This window comes from Oryzias melastigma, linkage group LG5 (genome assembly GCF_002922805.2).
Source record: "Oryzias melastigma strain HK-1 linkage group LG5, ASM292280v2, whole genome shotgun sequence".
NCBI classification, from domain to species: Eukaryota; Metazoa; Chordata; class Actinopteri; order Beloniformes; family Adrianichthyidae; genus Oryzias; species Oryzias melastigma.
This window is the reverse complement of record NC_050516.1, coordinates 34,933,593-34,948,295: the sequence shown is the minus strand read 5'-3', so window position 1 is coordinate 34,948,295 and position 14,703 is coordinate 34,933,593. Positions and strand designations below refer to the sequence as shown.

Here is a 14,703-nt window from a genome sequence, read left to right as displayed (position 1 = left end):
CCCTTTTAGCTCTTTGTACTGTCAAACATTCATTGCCCACGCTGAGTTTGATATACGCTCGTGGGTGACTTTTGGTGGAAATTTAAGGCCATAGCCCTGGATCACCTAAAACATCATTCCCTGTGAATTTTTTTTTTTTTTGATCATGACATTTTCGAGCCTCCAGTTGTATCGTTCACCGTTCAGTTTGCTTCTGGTTCGTTCTGCTTGGTTTTAATTAAAGTTCATAGCTTTTATTGCTGTCATATTAAGTTAAGATCATGTCACATCTAAAGTTTGAGCTGATCCTTTCTACAAACAGTAAAAGGGCAAATAAGTGACCCCCTCCCCCGCTGAGCCTTTATTTTGAAGTCTTACACCTCCCCCACGTCTCCAACTCTTCGTTACTTTTACAGTCATCTTTTCTTTCAATTACAGTATCTGAATTGTTCTTATTTATGATGTAAAATATTGTCTTTTATAATTGTGAGCTTTTCTTTGTACTTTGCTTTGATCCATTAATGATTTCACTGAGAATTTCTTTAAATGGAGCCCAAATCGAAGTAAACTTATGACTGTGTTATCTGTTATTTTTAACAATAAAACACTCTTCTATGGTAGTATAAGCTTTTCTTAGCCTTTTATTACACCAAAACAGTATTAAAAAATGTAAAAGTAGAGCAATTATCTGAGATATTCATTTCTGGATGATGCAGGATTTTTCCTAACACGGAAGTCATGATTTATGGACACAAATATCAAACACTTCTGTCAGATAATTGTCTCCATTTTAGCTGTCTTTGTGTGGTTTTCTTTGCACTGAAACAACAAAAACCCCTGAAAAGAAAAGTCACAACTCAAATGGGAAGGACAAAAGTTTTGGCACCCTTTGCTAATATTTGGTAGCACCCAATTTTAAGACTAAAACTTCCAGTAATGATGAGTTTCTCACACATTTCTGCAAACTGCTGCCAGTCTTTCAGATCTGAAGGACTCTCTGTCCCAGCTGCTGTTTTAGGATCTCCTTGAAGTTCTGCAGGATTCAAATCTCAGTTTAAAAAAATTCAAACTTTAGGAATGATAAAGAGCTTCAGGACTGCATTAAAATAGGATTATTTAAATTACAGTAAATAGTAAGAACACTTTTAAAGGTGCAGCACGACAAATGCCTCGTCAGGACTGTAGTCTCTTCTTTGCAATGTAAGCACTGGAGACTTGGTTCATTATAGCTAGAGCACTGAGCACAGGGCAGAGTGCTGACAGGTACCAGGTGTATTCCCCGACGGAGGCAGTGAACCAGGTAGAGCAGAGCCCCAGGAGCAGGCTGCCACTTCCGAGCAGGTAAGTGATGAGTCCCGACGCCGCGTGGTAGCGTTTGAGTTTGGCAAGAGACCAGCCTTTAGCCAGGGAATGGTAAATGAGCGGCACAGCCGCCAAAGACTGAGCAGCCACCACACACACGGTGAGCAGGCCCAGCAGACCGTGCCAGGAGGTGAAGTGGGGTTTTCCGTTCAGGTGTTTGTTGTAGAAGATTGCGGTCAGGCCCAGGACGGCGCAGAATGCACCGAGACACTGCAGGATCCAGTGAACGCGGCCTTTGGTCTTGTGGGAAAACCTTTTGATGAGGGATCCATGGGGGGAGAAGAGGAGGATGGCTTCAGTCATGAAGAAACTGAACTACAGAGAAAAAGAAAGAAATAATGCATTTAGTTTGAAAGAAAAAACAGTTTAACCAGATCTTAACACAAATTAGAAAAGATGCAAAAAATATGCTAGTGTGAGTTATTTTTTGCTAAATCTGGCTTCTGAAAATGCTGAAGTAATTCACTCTAACTGCTGAAGGGATTTGCTGAAAATGCAAAAGCTATTTGCAAAATACAAAATTTGCTAAAAAACTTGAAATTTAGTTCAAGATCTATGAAAAACAGCTGAAGTTGGCCTAATTTTCTGAAAGATTTTTAGCAAGTTTGCTTAAAAAAATCTAAATACATGCCAATTTTGCAAAAACATGCAAGTGTGTTTCCTAAAATATGAGCTAATCTTTAAATTAGCCCAAAAATTTTAGATGTCGAATTATCCTCAAAAGCTAACACATTGCTAAAATACTAGCTTAACTTAAAAATACCCTAAAATCCTCAGTAAAATTAGTCAAAAACATTAGCTTGTTGTTAAAATATTAGCTAAACTCAAAAGCAGAGAGACTTCAGTAAATAACAAATTAGCCAAAAATGGTAGCTTGTTCCTAGCTAAACTCAAAAGTAGCCTAACAACCTTAGTGAATAACAAATTAGTCAAAAATGTTAGCCTGTTCCTAGCTAAAATGTTTAGGACAATGCAGTAATGTCCTGAACTAGCTGAATATTTTGATGCAAGATTGCTGAAATGGCTGAAAGTGTGATTTGAGTCTTTACGTTCCTAGCAGCTAAATAATACAAAGTTTATAAGAGTATTCATTCAACAAAGTGAAAAAAGCAGAGAGATCTGCAGATTCTCTGCCTATTAGGAGGGCAATCCCCTTTTATAAAGTGACACAAACAAACTCTAATCAGGAACTTAAGATAGAGACGTATGGACAAGATGTTCTAACGATGTCAAGATGTTCTAAACAACATGATCAGAATGTTCTGACACGGAACAAACACATCTTGTGGTTCCTAAGCTGTGCCCAATCTCAAACTCTATAAATGTCAAGGCATTGGGAAGTAACAAAAGTCAAAGAACGAAGGATAAAATGTCTAATTTCCAGAACAAGGCCCTCAAATCACCAACCTAACAATAGTGGTGTTACAAAAATGGTAAGCTATCCAGCTGTACAGTTTTGATCCAGATTCCAGCTCAAAGACGTTCATGGATCTATTTGTATGCAGGTGGATGCATCAGAATGGAGCAGAGCAGGGAGTTTGTGGTCTGCCGATTGTATTTTTTTGTCTGCTCCTGGTTTGCATTTTTAAGCTTATTTACTTAATTTATATCCTCTATTATGGGTTTTGAATCTACGCTGTTATTCTTTCTTCTTGTCCATTTTATGCCAATCATGTCTAGTTGTAAGTTATTTTTCCAAACCTGCTTAAGTGCAATGAATCCAAGTCCTCCTGAGGAAATAAAGTGCTATCCTAATATTCCTCTAGATCAGCATTCTGCAGCTTGAAGCTCCGTTATTGTTCCTCTATTGTTTCTCTTTGGCTTTTCAGACTCAACTAATTAATTAGCTTCTGTTTAGATTTTTGACATGACAAATGCACCTGATTAAAATGGTCAAAGGCGAAATCTACTGTCAGGGTGACGTTATCTTAATGCATTTACATGTAAAGATTATAAAACAATATTGGATTTTACACTAATGTTATGTTTTATTCACTAGTAAAGTTATTTTGGTCTACAGCACTTTATATTATATTGTGTTTGAAAGGTGCTGTATAAATAAAGATTGACTTGATTTGAATTTGATTTAAAACTCAAGTATCTTTTTAGAATAGCTTTTCATGCTCAGTAGTTGGTGGTATTTCATTTTCTTTTAAATGTTTTATTGCTTTTCATAATTTTACAAGTTGTAAGAAACTTAAAAGTTGTAGAATTTCACTGAAACTGTTCTTTAAAGTTGAACTTACTGCCAGTGTCATGAGGAAAGGATGCCAGGAAAACCAGCCTGAGGAAAGAAGGGATATGCTGTTAGAGATTTTAACAGAAACAGGAACTACCTGGGACTTTATGCAAAACTCACTCGTTCCAGGTCGACTCAAAAAGGCGATGAAAGCGGTGGAGATGAAGGAGAGGAGGTGGGTGAGCGCGGCGGAAGCTGCTCTGGTGAAGCCGTACAGACCGGGCTCAGACTCAGCCTCCTTGCTGTGAGCCATGATTTCTATCACTCTCTAACCCGCAAAAGCATGACAAATGAAAGCTATTAAACTATAGTAACTCCTTCAATCGTTTCCGTGTTGGGCTGACAACACAATCCCATTCGTTACATGTCATAATAAGGAACCACGTCACCGTGTTTTTCCTTTTTGTCTGATTTTAAAGTGGTTTGCAGCTAATTCAGAGACACGTTACCGCCACCTAGCGGACTGGAGGTTAAAGTGCACAGAAGGAGGAAAAAACATTATCATTGGAAAAGGACAGATACGATGGAAAGTTTTGGACAGATTTTTTAAAAAATGTTTTAAAACAAAGACTGCTTTCAAAAATTAATGATTTTTATTGAATAGAAAAAAAGTTAATGAATAAACAAAAGAAAAAATGGATGGATAGATGGATGGATGCCTGCAGTTACAAACAAATATTTTAGTCAATCCAGAACTCTTGCTGCCATTTTTCTGCTGCACAGTTCATTTGTTTTCCTGGAAACTCGAGTCTCTTGGCCTTGTTTCCATTTTGGAGGTTTGGCTTCCATGAAGACACTTGTGGCCAGACCTCTCGGGACACTAGATGGTTCTACCGAGTTCCACTCCCAGTTCTGAGCTGATGGCATCGTGAAGATCTTCTGGTTTTGAAGATTAATAGACTTGATGTGTCTTTCATCTGCTTCACTAAGAGTCTTTGTCCTCAGCAGTCTTACACTGCTGGATTTTGTTATTTTAGTTTGGGGTTAGGCCCTGGTAGTCTTTGTTTGCAGGCTTTGTTTATTTGTTTTCTTTAGGTAGTTCTGGTTCGGGGGAGCCACTGACTCTGATGGTCGACATTGCTGGGCAAGGAGTCACCATGGAGAGATAAAAGAGCCACATCTGGGTCTGGAGCTGCAGGTTACATTAGTCTGGACTAGGCTAATGCAAAACCACTGTAATGGAGAAACAAGAGTCTAAGAGTTGTAATTTCTAAAGAGGTACGGTGTAATATAGTTTCAAACACTGGTTGGACCACTAGGGATGCTCGACACTCCGTCGAAGAAGGGTCTGTTGTGAGAGAACAACTGTTGGAAATGTGGAAATAACTGGTACTTTTCTTCACATGTTTTGGGAATGTCCTTTGGTGGACTGTCTATTCCTCAATTCCCACAATTATGTCTATTGGGAGATGAATTCGTTAAGCCTCTTGGATTCCAAAATTACTGTTGGGGCTTGTAATAGCTAGATCAATGGTGGCCGCAAGACTCATTCTGAAGATTTGGAGGCGTCCCCACAAACCTCGGCTCATGGATTGGGTTAAACTCATGACAGAGACTGCTTCATTTCAGATTGGGATCGCTAAAACTAACAATACCCAGGCAAAAACCGGCAGAATGTGGAGCAGTTTATGAAATTTATAACTACACAAGATTCACTGCTTAAATTGAATTGTGCCATTTTTCTTGTTTTCTTTTCTCTAATTGTACCGACCTGATCCTCTTGTAATTTATGTTTTGTAAGGTTTGGGTGGAAAAAAATAAATAAAAACTTTAATGATAACAAATAAATCCTTTTGGATTTTCTTCAATCTGAAAAAAAACAACTAACATACCTTCACTAAACTGTAAGAACCCTTTATAATAAATGAAGGAATCACAATCTGCAACCATGTGTACCAATAATGGAGCCAAATTTGTCCTTCATGTTAATTCACTATCTTGCTTTGTGTATAACAGAACATCATTTAAATTACGCTTTAATATTTATGCTTAAAAAACATTTTAATTGACTGTAAACATACAATAAATGATCTTCAGGACAGAGAACCGGAACAGAATCCAGAAACCTCCATGACACTTTTTAGGAAGTGGAAGCAAAACCGACAGATTGGATTTAAAAACATTTCAGAGAATTCAAAAGAAAAAAAATAGAAGCGAATTGTCAATGTTTTAGTATCATTTAAGTAGAAAACTCAGCTTTTTTTAGTCAACATGGCAGCACATAAAAACAAATTTGTCATTTCTTCTCAAGTCTTTGTTATTTTTTTCTATGACATGTTTGCACCATCTGCGTTCCAACTTTTTATGTCATCCCAGACTGACTGTGTGAAGATGGGATCACAGCTCTTTTGAGGCCTCGCCATCTGCCGCAGCTCCATGCCAAAGAATGCAAAAACTGCAGATCGGCCCTAATTTTGGTCGAAAAATATTCAGCTCAGAGTCATATTGTCTTCAGTGATTTCCTGCATTATTTATCTACCTCTAAAATAATGATGAGCCTTCATATATATGTAAATACTTCCTGCAGAAACATGTCAGTAAATGAGACGTTTGAGGTTAAATTCTCCTCATTATATTAGACTTTTACTGGTTGAGTTTATTCAACATCTGGTGGTTTTGTGCAAAATCTTTCCATTTTCGATCAGACAGTGATACATTATTAAGGTGGAAATGGTTCAAATCTTCGTACAGCAGGTGATGACTCATGCAACCGAAGCTCCAGCCGGCTGAGTGGTCGTCTGCTCGCTGGTCTTCGTGCTCCACTTCCTCCCTAATCAGCTCCTGACTCTGCAGGGCTTCTGCACAACATCCATTCACAGCATTCCTCTCAGTCTACCACATACTCGTGCACTGTGACGAAACAGATCCAACATTAGAGGTATGTTTGGATTTATTATTTTAGATGATGCACAAATTGTCTGTTTTTTTTAGAGTTGTTTCCTGTATGTTTATGCATGATGTTTCACTTCTGCAGAGTTTTCTCTGCACAGCGTGCATCCAACTTAACGCTTAAGGCCGATTTGTGTCGTTCTGCTTGACCCACTTTTTCTTGAGATTAAGTCAATGCACAGCTGTTGGAGACGTGATCAATAGGAACATTTTCTTACTATTTCTGCAGCAGTTTTGGTCCAGATGACACGAAATGAGCCAAAACACAAAAGAATATTTATTTTATTGGTAAACTGTTTGAACCATATCTTGGGCGCCATTTGTAAACCTGCAAATAAAATTTTGACATAAATGTTTTGGGATGATTTGCAAATTTTAGGAGGAAAAAAAAATGTTTGTTTTTCGAATGCATATTTGCAGCCTTAGAATTCATGTATTTATAAATGTTACATTTATTAACTAAATTAGTTCGCAAGCTAAGTATTGGATTTTAAGCTAAATATTTATTTTTAAATTATTTATTTAGCTTACAAATATTTAATTTTATGAAATTGAATATTTTGTTTGAACATTAAATATTTATATTTGATCTAAATATTTATTTTTCAAGCTAAATATTAAAGTTTTGTAACTAAATATTTAGTTTGGAGCTAAATATTTAGCTTTCTTCAAAAATATTTTGTTTTTACTAAATATTTAAAATGGATCTAAATATATAGTTAAAATCCAAAAATATTTAATTAAAAAATAAATATAAACAAAAACTAAAAATGTAGTTTTTGACTAATTATTTAGCTCCAAACTAAATATTTAGATCCAACATAAATATTAAATTTTTACCAAAATATTTTTTCAAATATTTAGTTTTTAAATTAAATATTTTTGCTAAAAGCTAAATATTTAGATCAAAGCTAAATATTTAGTTTTTGACAAAATATTTATTTTAGTTTTTGACTAAATATTTAGCTTCAAACTAAATATTTAGATCCAAGATAAATATTAAATATTTAACAGAATATTTTGAGGTTTTTTTTCATAATTTAATATGTTTTTTTTCAGTACATAATAAGTTAAAAACTAAATTTTTAGATCCAAGCAAAATATTTAGTTTTTGACTAAATATTTTTTCATTTAGTTTTTAGCTTCAAACTAAATATTTAGTAAGATAACTAAATAGTTAAATCTAAGCTACATATTTATTTACAAAACTTAAATATTTAGTTTGAAAGAGAAATATTTAGATTAGATATAAACATTTAATGTGCAAACTTAATATTTAATTGTACAAAGCTAAATATTTAGCTTTTTTTTACTAAATATTTAGTTTTAAATATTTTTTGTTAAAACTAAATATTTAGATTCAAGCTTAATATTTCATTTTAACTTAATATTCAGTTTTTAAACTAAATATTTATTAATATTATTTACTTTCATAAATTACATATTTAGTATGTTTACTAAATATGTAATTTTAAAATAAAAATTTAACTTTATAACTCAATATTTAGTTAGTAAAAGTAACATGTATAAATACAGTAAATTAAAACCTTTTTTTCTCCCTAAACACGTTAATTATCTGAAATCATTGATGTCACTTAATTGCAGATTGACAAATGACGCCTCATAACTTCATTTCTTTGATTAAATATGATTTGTCATGAAGTCATCTTTTCTTTTCCTGGATGAGGCACAAAAGCAGGATTTGATTATTCATCTAAATCAAACTCCTTCTGGTCTTCATGAATGATTGAGAGAGGAGCCCGCGCGCCTCAGGAGGAGGAAACAACCCGCGCGTGTTCATCTGCCGTGTCCTGTGAGCGCGCGCGCAGAGGGGAATCCTCCAGCGATGCCGCTCCTGTCCTGTCACGCACGAGGGGATTAAAAACGCCGTAATCCCACCGTCAGTGTGCATGCGCAAACTCCGGCGCGCGCGTCGTCTGCCCGCTGGTCATTCAGTGATTTTCCTCCAGGAAACGTCTCAAACACCCGCAGGTGTGACGTGAACAGGTGAGGATCCTGTTATGTTTTCTAACGGTCGTTTATGAGAACATCCGCAGCGTTTTGGTTCATTTAAATTCGGGATTTATCCACTTTTATCTCCGTGTTGCGTTCACGGTCCTTGTCCATAAATCCGTGTGACTCAAACCAAACGTATTCGTGTGATTCGCACAGTTTTTCACCCTCTAGAAAGTGTAGATGTCCCAGCTCACAATGCGCTCTTGTTGCCCCGCGCGCGCGGATAATTGCCCCGCGCGGTGACCCAGTTGGCAGACAGAGTCCCGGGTTGTTCACATTCAAGGCACAAAAACTCCGGAGTTCAGACTCATCCAGGAACACTCTGGAAGCTCCAGGACGGACTGCTTGGCTTCTTTAAAAAGGGGTTAATTTAGAATACATATTTGTAAATACATCAATAAAAAATATTTCAAATATATATTTTTGTATAATCTAAAAAAAAGGTAAAAAATATTTACATCTAAAAAAAATAATACTACAACTTTTTATTTTGTAAATTTACAAGAAAAAAGTCATAAAGATGGCCTAAGACTTTTAAAATGATAAATGTACAACTTTATTCTCATGATTTAACCATAATTTAATATTTATTCTTGGAAATTTACAAGATTTAAAGTCCTAATTAAAAAGAATAGATGTTGTATGTATAAAGTATATATATATATATATATATATATATATATATATATATATATATGTGTGTGTGTAAACTGGCCCTAATACTCTGCTGTACTTTACCATTTTATTATGCCTTAGTTAATGAAAAAAATATTATTTATTATATATATTACATTTATTATATATAAAAATACAATTATATTTTTAAAATATTAATAGTGAGTTAATAATAACCTATAAATAGATTATTCTATATGTAAACAAAAGCTATTGAGCAAGGCCTGATCATTTATCTGTTTTGATGTTATGTTGACCTATTTTTACGTCACAGTTTGCCTAACTTTTGGGCCGCTAACAGAAACGTCATGGATTGTGTGGGATTAAACTCATCTCGTCCTACATTTCACTGCATAATCGTTTCAGATCATAAATGTTCTTCTGGTTAGTGGAAAGTGACGTTCAAACTCCTGTTCTGTCCGTGTGTCGAATCCAGTAAAAAGAATGTTGTGATGAAAACAGGTGAGAACAGTCTTTGTGTTTTTGTGCTGCAGTCCCGTCAGGCCTCAGAAACGTCCTCACCGACGATGCAAACCAGCAGCTTCTTCGCTGGCTCCACATCTGTCCTCATCCGAGACACGTGAAGCTCCGCACCATGTCGAAATGTGAGCTGATCGAGCTGAAGGACCTCAGTCTGAATGATCCCATCGAGCTGGCGGCTCCGTCGCCGCCGCCCGTACGCTCCGGTCAGACCGGCCTCCAGCAGCACCACGTCGTCCGGCTGGTTGGAGACAGCGTCAACATCGAGGCTGCCGTCCGCCGTCCAGAGGAAGGCGCTCTCGGTCACAGTTTCCAGCCCTACAGCTACACACACCTCACCTGGTGTGACCTTTGTGGGGAGTTCATCTGGGGTCTTTATCAGAAGAGTTTGCGCTGCAGCAGTGAGTACTCGCAGGAATCTGTTGATCAGTACAACTTAACGAGTGCTGGCAGAACACTGTGAGCTTGAAAACAGGAGAAAAGCTGTAAAAACTGAGTCAGTCCCTTGTTTACATTAAGATCTTTACCTTAATTCAGACGTCAGATTTTCCTCACACTGAACTTTCACATTTAAAAAACAGGAAGAACATGTGTGAACCTTCAGAAATGCTGCTCTCTGATCATCATTTAAGATGTTTGCATTCATTTACCAAAACCCTGAAGTGAATCCAGAGATGAAGATGTTCTTTAGATAAACTGATTTTAAAGACACATTTAAAATAACCCTATATAACCATTTGTGTCATATTTGATACACGTAATTCCGAGATCGCTTTCTCAAACCTACACAAATACACAAACCTGCATAAAACTGTCATTTGAGTGGAGGTCCATGTTTTGCAAAAATAGAACGTTGGAACATCCATGCTAACCTTTGATTGAACACATGATTGATCTGATCATCCTTCATTATAGTCACACTCTGATTATCTAATAATCTTTTGCAAAAGTCTTCCTATTCATCTTTTAATCATGATTACCTTGTTTTTAGCCAAAATCCAAAAATATGTGTCATTTTCTAGGACATAGTTTATACCACTAAGTTGTTGGCAGGACTGTTGAAATGTTTATGGATATATTTGTCTACAAATGAATGCCTCAGAATGGAGCTTGAGGCCCCCCCACTGTATTCTATGTCACAAACACACCCGGCTCTGGGCTGCATGGAGCCCTAAGTGAAAAACGAAACAACGCCCCTGCAGAATCTAAATTCTTTTTTTTTTTTTTTTCTTTACAGGAAATGAGTGTTCTTCAAACTGCTTTAAAAAAAAAAGAATTTATAGTCATTCTGATTTGGTGCCCCCTCCAGCAGATTGTGCGCTAGGCGGCCGCCTAGGGCACAAATAAAACAGATTTTTTCCATCTTCTCCTGATTCACCACATTTTGAAAAAACAAATACTCTGAAATTTAATTTTAAACTTAATTTTCTTTATGAGTGTTCTTCATTATCAGAAAAATGCCACAAGAACATGTTAAAAACACCAAAAATACAATTGTCATTAGAGTGAATCTTTAAAAAAAAAATCAGTTGTTATCACTAACACATGTTGCTAAATCATGTCCAGCTCACAGCCCACATCCAGGGCTAAAACTCCAAACTTCTCTGACATGTTCTTTGTATTTCTCACTTTCAGATTGCAGTTACACTTGTCACCATCGCTGCCAACCCTTCATCCAGCTGGACTGCAGCGCTCGGGGAAGCGTTTTCACAGAGAGTTATACGGATGACTCCATTGAGACTGACACAAACGTGGTAAAGAGACATTAGATTCTAGACTCAGTAGTATAGAAATGAATCCTACTTTACCTTTTTTAAATTCAATAAAAACCAAAACACACAAATGTGCTGCTTCTGTTTTCTTAAAAGAGGCGATTTAGATTAATCAAGTGGTTTAAGTGCAAAACAGGGAATATTCATTTCATGAAAACAGTTTACTCAATGTAAACAATGTACTTCAGTGCTCTCTGCTGTCTATCTCTGTGCTTTAGCATCAGTTAGCTTCCTGTCAAAACAGAGCAACAGTTCAAAGGGATTTAATTGACCACTAATTATTCTCAAATGTTTTTAAAGAAAAATCTTTTCATCCTTATCATTTCTGCTTACAGACGACATGGATTCACCAAACAGAAATGTGTCATTATAGATCAGGAGTGTCAAACTCAGTCGCACAAAGGACCAAAATCCAAAACACACTTTAGATCGCGGTCCGAACAAGATAAACATTTATTGAACACTCTAAAACTACATTTTTAACACTTTTAAACCATAACTTTTAAACATAATTATGAACTAGATACATAGCCTTCCCTGTGACAATGCTAGTGTGAATGCTGGAAGCTGAATTTTGCCACTGAAGATGCTGAAATTGATAGCTGAAAACGCTGAAGCTGATAGCCAGCTAAAATATCATCTAAATGCCAAAGTAGCCTAGAAAAAAAAACCTTAGGTTAGCCAAGACAGCTAGAATGTAGCTGAAAAAAATAGGTAAACTTCAAAATATCTTAAAAAACTGAAAAAAAGCCTAAATTTGCCAAAACGGCTAGTGTGCAAATATTAGCCTAACTCCAAAACAGCCTAAAAACTATTAAAAACTCCTAAATTAGCCAAAACAGCTAGCATGTATCTGAAATATTAGCTAAACTCCAAAACAGCCTAAAAAAGGTCTTGTAGAGTCAATGATGACTAGAGGTCAGACAAGGACTACAAAGAGACAATTATTGCCAAAATAATGAAGAACAGGGCTGCACGGTGGCGCAAGTGGTTAGCGCTCTCGCCTCACAGCGAGAAGGCCCCGGTTCGAATCCCGGCTGGGACCTTTCTGTGTGGAGTTTGCATGTTCTCCCCGTGCATGCGTGGGTTTTCACCGGGGACTCCGGCTTCCTCCCACCGTCCAAAAACATGCTTCATAGGTTAATTGGTGACTCTAAATTGCCCCTAGGTGTGGTTGTGAGAGTGGATGTGTGTGTGATTGAGGCCCTGTGACAGACTGGCGACCTGTCCAGGGTGTACCCCGCCTTCGCCCATCAGTGGCCGGGATAGGCTCCGGCACCCCGCGACCCCGAAAGGGAAGAAGCGGTCAAGAAAATGGATGGATGGATAATGAAGAACACGTTTTTCAGTGTAGCACTCAGCTGCTTCTGTGTATAAAAGTTGTAAACAAATACAGCCATGTCTGCGGAGGATTCTTAAATCCTAATCCAGGTTTTAGAGGCAACAGATGAGCAAAAGCTAACATTGGAGATGCATATTTTCTCTCTGACTGCATCACTTTAACTCACCAGGAGCCTTACAAACTGATTATGAATACTTGTGTGCTTTATTGAATATTGTTTTAATTCTTTAGTTAATAACTGCAAGATTTTAATATTATCATTCGGATAAACAAAGTTTGCCACTTGGCTCAAATAAAAAAACAACTGCCTTAATTTTCTACCTGATCTGTCTGGATTTACTGGATATAATATGAAGGAAGATTTTAATGAATTTTTGATTCTCAGATTAAAGGATTCAGACTGTTTTCTTTAGATCTTTTCTGTCCATACTGATCATTATCTGTGCTCATTGTTGCTGTTCTTTCAGGATGAACAGATTACAGTGGGTTTGCATGATCTGAGTACTGCAGAGATTCAGCAAAGGGTCAAAGAGTACAACGCTCAGATTACCAATAATCTGTATATGGTGGACGTGAGTCATTTCTGTCCTTAACATGAAGAATTGCATCTTCAATGCACATAAATCCGACTGTTTGTCTTTCTCTTTGCATCTTCCTGCCTTTTAGAACAAAGATGGCTCCTTCACTGGTTTCATCAAAGTTCACTTTCAGCTGGCCCGCCCCGTCTCACTGCCTCCTCCTCCTCAGTGCCAGAGCGTGACGCAGGAGGAGGAGGAGGAGCATGGCAGATGCATGAAGCGGCGGACATCGTTCTACCTCCCCAAAGATAGTGCGAAGCACCTGCATATAAGCTCAGAAACTCGGGTGCGAGAGGTCATCCAAGCGTTGCTCAACAAGTTCACTGTGGTGGACAACCCTGCAAAATTTGCTTTGTTTGAGCGCACAGAGAAACAAAGTTACGGTAGGATACGTCACACTGTAGGAAAACAGCAGACTGCAAACTTTCAATTCTGACGTTTTGGTTTGTTTTCTTCCAGTTTTCATGCGTAAACTCTCTGACGACGAGCGTCCGTTACACCTGCGCTTGCGTGCCGGCCCCAGTGAAACGCTCCTGTGTCTGGTTTTAAAGGAAAATGACACCGGAGACGTAAATGTACGTCTGTGCACCGAATAAACTTCACTGCGCCTGATGGTTCAGCTGCCTAAAACTAAAGCCACTCTCTCCTTTTGCAGTGGGACGCCTTTAGCTTTCCGGAGTTGTGCAACTTTCTGCAAATCCTGCAGCGCGAGGAGGAGGAGCACGTGCGGCAGATTGTGAGGCGCTACGCTCTCGCTAGAGAAAGGATGAAACAAGCCATGGCTCAAATGAACACTCCCGGTTGACTCTTCAGTATTGATACTCTCCATGAGCAAGAACTGCATAAAGGGACGGACAGAACTCAGGCAGTTACAGCGCAGAATAATAAAACAAGATGTTTATTAGGAATACCTGTGTAAGATTAACTTTTTAAATTTTATAGACTTTAAGCAAAAACATTAACATGAACTTGAACTGTTATTTGTTTTCTTAAAAAATGCTGCTGATTTAGGTTATTTATAGTGATAATAAAGAAATATTGATGTTTTTGGGTTGTTTTATGGGATATTTCAAGCACTTTAATCAACCTGTGAAGCTGAGAAGTGTTTTTATTCTGTTTGTCTAATAAATGTTTTCATGGTATTTTTGCAAAATAATCGTTTGAATGTTGTGGATATTTTGAATCAGCGTGCAGTAGAGTGTGTACACAGATCACTCAGGATCTGAATAATCTTTGTATTTCTTTTTAAAGAAATTGCTTTAAAGACTTGTCAAAAATCAAATTCATTTATCTACACACAAACTACATCAACAACAGACTGTCAAATCAGAGGTTATATATTAATAAAGAAAGACTTACCAGTTCAGAGAA

At 37.1% G+C, this 14,703-nt stretch overlaps 2 protein-coding genes across 3 annotated transcripts; one reads left to right on the top strand and one right to left on the bottom strand.

Moving 5' to 3' along the window:
* Positions 1-128: 128 nt before the first annotated feature.
* On the bottom strand, positions 129-3,980 carry LOC112144782 (cytochrome b561 domain-containing protein 2). Its single transcript, XM_024269555.2, has 3 exons — positions 3,701-3,980; positions 3,588-3,625; positions 129-1,656 (listed from the first exon to the last, which is right to left on the bottom strand). The coding sequence occupies exons 1-3, from the start codon at positions 3,831-3,833 to the stop codon at positions 1,153-1,155; spliced, it is 675 nt and encodes a 224-aa protein (XP_024125323.1). The 5' UTR covers positions 3,834-3,980; the 3' UTR covers positions 129-1,152.
* Positions 3,981-6,369: 2,389 nt separating this feature from the next.
* Positions 6,370-14,703, top strand: rassf1 (Ras association domain family member 1). Of its 2 annotated transcripts, none has more exons than XM_024269552.1 (7): positions 6,370-6,458; positions 9,655-10,041; positions 11,276-11,394; positions 13,222-13,326; positions 13,421-13,715; positions 13,792-13,907; positions 13,988-14,703. In XM_024269552.1, exons 2-7 carry the CDS (start codon positions 9,756-9,758, stop codon positions 14,135-14,137), a joined length of 1,071 nt encoding a protein of 356 aa, XP_024125320.1. In that variant the 5' UTR covers positions 6,370-6,458; positions 9,655-9,755; the 3' UTR covers positions 14,138-14,703. The 2 variants fall into 2 exon arrangements, with proteins under 2 accessions (XP_024125320.1, XP_024125319.1); XM_024269551.2 differs by lacking the exon at positions 6,370-6,458 and adding an exon at positions 8,219-8,476.